Source organism: Bombina bombina, chromosome 6 (assembly GCF_027579735.1).
Source record: "Bombina bombina isolate aBomBom1 chromosome 6, aBomBom1.pri, whole genome shotgun sequence".
In the NCBI taxonomy this organism is placed as follows: domain Eukaryota; kingdom Metazoa; phylum Chordata; class Amphibia; order Anura; family Bombinatoridae; genus Bombina; species Bombina bombina.
In genome coordinates this window covers 509134658-509144353 of record NC_069504.1, presented here as the reverse complement: position 1 = coordinate 509144353, position 9696 = coordinate 509134658, and the positions used below count along the sequence as shown (strand labels likewise).

At 38.3% G+C, this 9696-nt stretch overlaps 1 protein-coding gene across 1 annotated transcript in view; it reads right to left on the bottom strand.

The window, feature by feature from the left end:
- Positions 1-5176: 5176 nt before the first annotated feature.
- Positions 5177-9696, bottom strand: part of LOC128663195 (long-chain fatty acid transport protein 2) — a 215405-nt gene continuing 210885 nt past the window's right edge. The window contains exons 9-10 of the mRNA XM_053717404.1: positions 5703-5833; positions 5177-5398 (exon numbers count right to left, since the gene is read on the bottom strand). Of these exons, the coding sequence (XP_053573379.1) occupies positions 5222-5398; positions 5703-5833 (308 nt within the window). The 3' untranslated portion in view covers positions 5177-5221. The remainder of the gene's footprint in view (positions 5399-5702; positions 5834-9696) is intronic.

The window sequence follows — 9696 nt, the reverse complement described above, 5'->3', positions numbered from 1 at the left end:
TTATCACTTTGTGTACACACACTTACTTCCTTATCTTATATCCATTTGTAAACTAAAGCTTAATACTTAGGCCCTGATATTCAAATGTTCTCCAGCTTGGAGAGAAATTGCAGTTCAGATTGCACAGGGGCTGAACTCACTGAATATTTAAAAGAAAAAGGGCGGAACTCTCCAGCACTGCGAGATCTCTTTCATATATATGAAGAAGAGACAAGCCAAGTGCAATACAGCACTGCGTGATATGAGTTTTGTTACACTTCTGTGTTACTTTAACAAATTAGGATCATACTTTGTATATTTCTGTTTATATATACAAATTACATTACACTTTAAATTTGCTGCATTGCAAACTAAAACTGACACTTTCAGAAAATAGGAGGGAGAGACCAGTTCCCTGGGCTGAACAGGGGAGTTCCCAGGACATGTTTGAAGCTCTCTCACAAGTCTTGGGACATTTTCTAAGCATTAAATAAGCTAGTCTCACCGATTTGTCTCGCCAGCTGTATGCAGGTAATAAACGAAGGCAAACAAACAATGGCACTATTGAGGCTTTCCCCCTACTCTGTGTATCAGATAATGGTATAATATACCTGGTAAAGTAATGTTCAGAGGGAATGGAACTTATGCATAAGGTTCAAAACATGAAAGAAAGTGGAAAAAGCAGAAAATTCCACACAAAAAAATGATGCATATATAGCACTCTAAGCCCAGACTAGTCGCCAGGAGTTACCAGAAAGGGTTAAAAAATAACTTTTATTGGAATAAGATAAGAAAAAATAGAGTCACACACAATTAAAAAATTCAGGTTATTAGCATTGTGATAATGTATGAGGGTGTTATAGATGGACAATAAATATGGCCTTAAAGTGAGTGTAGTCCTCTACACCAGTGATTTTTAACCTTTTTTTGCCGTGGCACACTTTTTTACATTAAAAAATCCTGTGGCACACCACCATCCCAAAATTTTAAAAAAATCACACATTGTAGCCTAATACAGCATATATATACACACATACACACAAACACACACATACTGTATGTATTGTGCTGTTATGCCATGCCTCCTACAAACTACCCCTGCACTGGGAGTAAAAAACAAGCAAAGTTTAAAAATTATGTCACACTGTTGTCAGTCTGCCGTGACACACCTGAGGATCTCTCACGGCACACTTGTTGAAAAACACTGCTCTACACCACTAAATAATGATAGATTGCACAAATGATCTCCTACTCACAAAATAGAGTAATAAAACACTATGATGTGTAAGTCAATTACCTTTCAAGTACTATAGATAAATAGCCAGTATAAATAAATAATTCAGGTTGGTATGTGGTGCTAGAATACATATATCAAATGGCACTATAGTCCCTTGTCAGTAATTAATTGGAGATAATAAACCTTAAGTATCGCGTTTTATTGAAGCGTTCTCCTGATGTAATGCATATGAGTCACAATGCATGATCCAAGTTCTATTCTAATATTGTTCCTCTCAGCGGCTAGCTGATAATCTAGTAGTATGCAGTATTATTGTGCAATGTGTTTTATACTTCAACATATGTATCATTTAACATCAAATTGCATTGTCAGTTTAAGAACCGTAGGAGTAAAACTGATATAAGCGCTCTCAGAGCCAACACCTAGCTGTTAGTCTATTATCGTGCAATGTGTGTTATGCTTCAACACATGTATCTATTCACATCAAATTACCATATCAGTTTAAGAGAACCGTGGAGGTAACATTGTTATAAGCGTTCTCAGAGTCAACTGATGAGTTAAAATGTTACTCTCTTAAAATAGTATTCTCAATCGTTTCTGGCAGATTATCAAGCAAAATTAAATAATATTGTGCTTCCGTTGGAATATTGTTCCCCTCAGCGACTTGCTGGTGATCTAGCAATGTTAAGTATACCCGTGCTGAGTATGTTAAGTTTAACCCCTTAATGACCGAGGACGTGCAGGGTACGTCCTCAAAAAAAAGGCAGTTAACGCCTGAGGACGTACCCTGCACGTCCTCTGTGTGGAAAGCAGCTGGAAGCGATCCTGCTCGCTTCCAGCTGCTTTCCGGTTATTGCAGTGATGCCTCGATATCGAGGCATCCTGCAATAACCATTTTTAGCCATCCGGTGCAGAGAGAGAGCCACTCTGTGGCCCTCTCTGCACCGGACATTAACGGCTACGTTCGTTGGTGGGTGGGAGCCGGTGTGGGAGGTGGGTGGCGGCCATCGATGGCCTTTGTGATGCGGAGGGGGGCGGGATCTGGGGCGGGGACGACCGGGGGGACGCGCATGGATGCGCGCACGTGCACGGGGAGGCCGGGCGGGCGCGTGCACGGGGAGGGAGCAGGTGGGAACCACTACGCTACAGAAAGTTTTTTTGTTAGAAGTGGGGATCAAAGGGGTTAATATATTTATTTTGGTGATCGGTTTGGCTGGTGGGGTATTGGACTGTGGGGGGGAAGCTACACTACAGAAACAAATAATAAAAAATAAAAAAAAAACATTTTTATTTGCAAACTGGGTACTGGCAGACAGCTGCCAGTACCCAAGATGGCCCCAATAAGGCAGAGAGGGAGGGTTAGGGAGCTATTTTGGGGGGATCAGGGAGGTTGGGGGCTAAGGGGGGACCCTACATAGCAGCATATGTAAATATGCTTAAAAATTTTTTATTTTTTTTTATACCTTTTATTTTAGTACTGGCAGACTTTCTGCCAGTACTTAAGATGGCGGGGACAATTGTGGGGTGGGGGAGGGAAGAGTGCTGTTTGGGAGGGATCAGGGGGTGGGATGTGTCAGGTGGGAGTCTGATCTCTACACTAAAGCTAAAATTAACCCTGCAAGCTCCCTACAAACTACCTAATTAACCCCTTCACTGCTGGCCATAATACACATGTGATGCGCAGCAGCATTTAGCGGCCTTATAATTACCAAAAAGCAACGCCAAAGCCATATATGTCTGCTATTTCTGAACAAAGGGGATCCCAGAGAAGCATTTAAAACCATTTGTGCCATAATTGCACAAGCTGTTTGTAAATAATTTTAGTGAAAAACCTAAAGTTTGAAAAAGTGAACAATTTTTTTTTATTTGATTGCTTTTGGCGGTGAAATGGTGGCATGAAATATACCAAAATGGGCCTAGATCAATACTTGGGGTTGTCTACTACACTACACTAGAGCTAAAATTAACCATAGAAGCTCCCTACATGCTCCCTAATTAACCCATTCACTGCTGGGCATAATACACGTGTGGTGCGCAGTGGCATTTAGCAGCCTTCTAATTACCAAAAAGCAAAGCCAAAGCCATATATGTCTGCTATTTATGAACAAAGGGGATCCCAGAGAAGCATTTACAACCATTTATTCCATAATTTCATGAGTTGTTTGTAAATAATTTCAGTGAGAAACCTAAAGTTTGTGAAAAAATTTGTGAAAAAGTAAAAGTTTTATTTGATCGCATTCGGCGGTGAAATGGTGGCATGAAATATACCAAAATGGGCCTAGATCAATACTTTGGGATGTCTTCTAAAAAAAAATATATACATGTCAATGGATATTCAGAGATTCCTGAAAGATATTAGTGTCCCAATGTAACTAGCGGTAATTTTGAAAAAAAGTGGTTTGGAAATGGCAAAGTGCTACTTGTATTTATGGCCCTATAACTTGCAAAAAAAGCAAAGAACATGTAAACATTGGGTATTTCTAAACTCAGGACAAAATTTAGAAACTATTTAGCATGGGTGTTTTTTGGTGGTTGTAGATGTGTAACAGATTTTGGGGGTCAAAGTTAGAAAAAGTGTGTTTTTTTCAATTTTTTCCTCATATTTTATAATATTTTTTATAGTAAATTATAAGATATGATGAAAATAATGGTATATTTTGAAAGTCCATTTAATGGCGAGAAAAACGGTATATAATATGTGTGGGTACAGTAAATGAGTAAGAGGAAAATTACAGCTAAACACAAACACCGCAAAAATGTAAAAATAGCCTTGGTCCCAAACGGACAGAAAATGGAAAAGTGCTGTGCTCATTAAGGGGTTAAACATATATGTCTGTTAACAACGAATTACCATTTAGAGAGCCTGTGTTATGCACTATTTAATAGGGGCTAGTGAACATGTCATCCAAAGTTTCTTATTGTTTGGTCAAGAGAAAGTATTATCTCAAGAAGGCAGAGTAGTTATTGCCAATATAATGTGTAGTTACTAAGTAGCTTGTGGCTTAAATAACTGCGCTAGCGCAGTGATAATAATATCTACCAACAGGATATCCGCTTATTAGGCAAATGAGATTTAGTGTATATCATTGAGCATAGCTGCCGGGCAGGTACACAATTAGTAAATGCAGCGGTGAGAATGCTATAAAAGTTGACAAGTCATTGTACAATAAGAATCCCTAATTCAGCTTTCAGATTTGTCATAAATTATTAAATTGGATCGTTCTAAAATGAACATTTATGCACACAACGATAACTGTAAAATGCTGAGACAATCTCTGGCCGGGGTTGTAATACCCATTTAATCTATATCTGGCATGAACCAGACACCACAACAGTAAGTATAGATCTAAAAGGTAAATTAGTACATTATAGTAGGAGCATATGTCTCAATTGAGACAAGTAATATCGCTCAGGATGCTATGGCCCTGTTATTAATGAAAGAGCCCCCAGGGGACTGTATAGGGTAAAATAAACTGTAACTTGCTTTCTCTTCACCCAAAATAGTTGTTGGAAATTAAAGGAATACTGAACCCAATTTTTTTATTTTATGATTCAGACAGAGCATGCAATTTTAAGCAACTTTTTTTTTTTTACTCCTATTATCAATTTTTCTTCGTTCTTTTTGTATCTTTATTTTAAAAAGCAGGAATGTAAGTCTACAAGCCAGCCCATTTTTGGTTCAGCACCCTGGATAGTGCTTGTTGATTGGTGAAAACATTTAGCTGCCAATCAGCAAGCATTACCCAGGTGCTGAACCAAAAATGGGCCGGCTTGTAAGCTTGCATTCCTGCTTTTTAAAATAAAGATACCAAGAGAACAAAAAAAAAATGATAATGAGTAAATTAGAAAATAAAATCTGTGTTCAGTATCCCTTTAACCATAAAGTGTAATGGTTTAAACACTTTTTATTCAAGTAGAATTATTATTACTTAGATGCAATAATCCAGAGAAAAAGACCAGTCATACACAGTTTATTTTATTTTAAATGAATTTAGAAACATTTTGCTACAGTTTAATTTCCTTATTTAAAATTGAATTGTAAATGCTGAGGTCCATTGGTTTGTATGTTTTCACACTGTCATCTAGAAAATACAGTGGATCTTTTATTGTGAGTGGGTTGAAGCCATCCTGAACAAGTCCCACTTTACGTTGTTTGAAGGTGCCAGTGACTTCCATGGATTTCTGCGCAGACAGAATTTCATACAACACTCATTTACTTTCAGAATATAGTAAAATGTAGTTATTCAAGCAGTTGTCCATATAGATTAGATCAGAACTAAACAGACCAATAATGGAAATAAAACATACAGTATGTATAATATTTGCCTAGTAAATGTGAACTGTAAAGAAAGGCAAATTCCAGTGTATAGTCCACTTCACAAATACAATTGATAATAGTGGACAATAAAAAAAAAAGAAACACAGTCTATGTTTTAGTTCAAGTTGTTTTATGGATTTAGCTGAAAATCAATGATAAAGATCTCACCTGGATTCTAACAAAACAAGGCCTGGCATAGCTTGGCAAATAATCCACTATGTGAGCATACAGCTTTTTTCCATTGAATGTTTTGCCTTCCTTAAGTATGATTGAAACCATTCCAATTCTTCCTTCATGAGCTTAAAAAATGCAAAGGTAAAAAGAATACCACTTTTTAATTTCCACGTATTTAATAAAGCTGTAATATTTATGTATTAAATATTATGTTCCTTGCAGTAGAACTGTCGTGGTTCTCTTTGAAATGCTTTTGTCCCTCCCACAAGGACACTTTGCTGGTTAATAACATAATTTATGTAAGAACTTACCTGATAAATTAATTTCTTTCATATTGGCAAGAGTCCATGAGCTAGTGACGTATGGGATATACAATCCTACCAGGAGGGGCAAAGTTTCCCAAACCTCAAAATGCCTATAAATACACCCCTCACCACACCCACAATTCATTTTAACGAACAGCCAAGTAGTGGGGTGATAAAGAAAGGAGTAAAAAAGCATCAACAAAAGGAATTTGGAAATAATTGTGCTTTATACAAAAAAATCATAACCACCATAAAAAGGGTGGGTCTCATTGACTCTTGCCAATATGAAAGAAATTAATTTATCAGGTAAGTTCTTACATAAATTATGTTTTCTTTCATGTAATTGGCAAGAGTCCATGAGCTAGTGACGTATGGGATAGTAATACCCAAGATGTGAAACTCCACAGAAGTCACTAGAGAGGGAGGGATAAAATAATAACAGCCATTTTCCGCTGAAAAAAATAAATCCACAACCCAAAATATAAGTTTATTCTCATAATGAAAAGAAAAAACTTAAACATAAGCAGAGGAATCAAACTGAAACAGCTGCCTGAAAAAACTTCTACCAAAAACTGCTTCTGAAGAAGCAAATACATAAAAACGGTAGAATTTAGTAAATGTATCCAAAGAAGACCAAGTTGCTGCTTTGAAAATCTGATAAACTGAAGCTTCATTATTAGAAGCCCACAAAGTGGAGACTGATCTAGTAGAATGAGCTGTAATTCTCTGAGGCGGGCCTGACCCGACTCCAAATAAGCCTAATGAATCAAAAGCTTTACCAAGATGCCAAGGAAATGGCAGAAGCCTTCTGACCTTTCCTAGAACCAGAAAAGATAACAAATAGAAGTCTTCCTGAAATCTTTAGCAGCTTCAACATAATATTTCAAAGCTCTTACCACATCCAAAGAATGTAAGGATCTCTCCAAAGAATTCTTAGGACACAAAGAAGGGACAACAATTTCTCTATTAATGTTGTTAGAATTCACAACCTTAATTTAAATGAAGTCCGCAAAACTGCCTTATCCTGATGGAAAATCAGAAAAGGAGATTCACGAGAAAGAGCAGATAATTTGGAAACTCTTCTAGCAGAAGAGATAGCCAAAAGGAACAACACTTTCCAAGCAAGTAGTTTAATGTCCAAAGAATGCATAGGCTCAAAAGGAGGAGCCTATAAAGCCTTCAAAACCAAATTTAGACTCCAAGGAGGAGAGATTGATTTAATGACAGGCTTGATACAGACCAAAGCCTGTACAAAACATTGAATATCAGGAAGCTCAGCAATGTTTCTGTGAAATAAAACAGAAAGAACAGAGATTTGTCCCTTCAAGGAACTTGCAGACAAACCCTTATCCAAACCATCCTGAAAAAATTGTAAAATTCTAGGAATTCTAAAAGAATGCCAGGAGAATTTATGAGAAGAACACCATGAAATGTAAGTCTTCCAAACTCGATAATAAATATTCCTAGAAACAGATTTACAAGCCGGTAACATATTAATCACTGAGTCAGAGAAACCTCTATGACTAATCACTAGGCGTTCAATTTCCATACCTTCAAATTTAATGATTTGAGATCCTGATGGAAAAACGAACCTTGAGACAGAAGTTCTGGCCTTAATGAAAGTGGCCAAGGTTGGCAACTGGACATCCAAACAAGATCTGCATACCAAAGCCTGTGAGGCCATGCTGGAGCTACCAGCAACACAAACGATTGTTCCATGATGATTTTGGAGATCACTCTTGGAAGAAGAACTAGAGGTGGGAAAATATAAGCAGGTTGGTAACACCAAGGAACTGTTAACGCATCCACCGCTTCCGCCTGAGGATCCCTGGACCTGGACAGGTACCTGGGTAGTTTCTTGTTTCGATTGGAAGCCATCAGATCTATTTCTGGAAGACCCCACATCTGAACAATCTGAGAAAACACATCTGAATGGAGCGACCACTCCCCCATATGTAAAGTCTGACGGCTGAGATAATCCGCTTCCCAATTGTCTATACCTGGGATATGAACCGCAGAAATTAGACAGGAGCTGGATTCCGCCCAAGCAAGTAACCGAGATACTTCTTTCATAGCTTGGGGACTGTGAGTCCCACCCTGATGATTGACATATGCCACAGTTGTGATATTGTCTGTCTGAAAACAAATGAACGGTTCTCTCTTCAACAGAGGCCAAACCTGAAGAGCCCTGAAAGTAGCACGGAGTTCTAAAATATTGATTGGTAACCTCGCCTCTTGAGATTTCCCAACCCTTTGTGCTGTCAGAGATGTCCAGACAGCTCCCCAACTTGAAAGACTTGCATCTGTTGTGATCACAGTCCAGGTTGGACAAACAATCTAACCACCAAGTCAGAGAGAGTCAAACATTGGGATTTAAGGATATTAACTGTGATATCTTTGTATAATCCCTGCACCATTGGTTCAGCATACAAAGCTGGAGAGGTCTCATATGAAAACGAGCAAAGGGGATCGCGTCCGATGCTGCAGTCATGAGACCTAAAACTTCCATGCACATAGCTACTGAAGGGAATGATTGAGACTGAAGGTTCTGACAAGCTGAAACCAATTTTAGAGTCATTTAGAGTCATGAACACTGAATCTATCTGGAAACCTAAAAAGGTGACCCTTGTCTGAGGAGTCAAAGAACTTTTTGGTAAATTGATCCTCCAACCATGTTTTTGAAGAAACAACACTAGTTGATTCGTGTGAGATTCTGCAGAATGTAAAGACTGAGCTAGTACCAAGATATCGTCCAAATAAGGAAACACCGCAATACCCCGTTCTCTGATTACAGAGAGTAGGGCACCAAGAACCTTTGAAAAGATTCTTGGAGCTGTCGCTAGGACAAATGGAAGAGCGACAAATTGGTAATGCTTGTCTAGAAAAGAGAATCTCAGAAACTGATACTAGTCTGGATGAATCGGAATATGAAGATATGCATCCAGTAAGTCTATTGTGGACATATAATGCCCTTGCTGAACAAAAGGCAGAATAGTCCTTATAGTCACCATTTTGAAAGTTGGCACTCTTACATAACGATTCAAAATTTTCAGATCCAGAACTGGCCTGAATTAATTTTCTTTCTTTGGGACAATGAATAGATTTGAATAAAACCCCAGACCCTGTTCCTGAAACGGAACTGGTATGATTACCCCTGAAAGCTCCAGGTCTGAAACACACTTCTACACTTCAGAAAACCCTGAGCCTTTACTGGATTTGCTGGGATGCGTGAGAGAAAAAAATCTTCTCACAGGAGGTATTACTCTGAATCCTATTCGGTACCCTTGAGAGACAATACTCTGAATCCATTGATTTTGGACAGAATCTGCCCAAATGTTTTTGAAGAATCTTAATCTTCCCCCTACCAGCTGAGCTGGAATGAGTTCCGAACCATTTATGTAGACTTGGGGGCTGGCTTTGGTTTCTTAAACGGTTTGGATTTACTCCAACTTGCAGAAGGTTTCCATTTGGAACCAGATTCTTTGGGGGAAGGATTAGGTTTCTGTTCCTTATTTTGTCGAAAAGGAACGAAAACGGTTAGAAGTGGCATATAGGAATGGGGCTTTAAATAATGAAATTATTTGGCGCCAAGTATGACGAACAACGCAAACTGAATTTTATTTGCTGCTAACAACATCCGGAAATGACACACTAGCGTCATTGTAGAAGCAACCTTGTGCAAG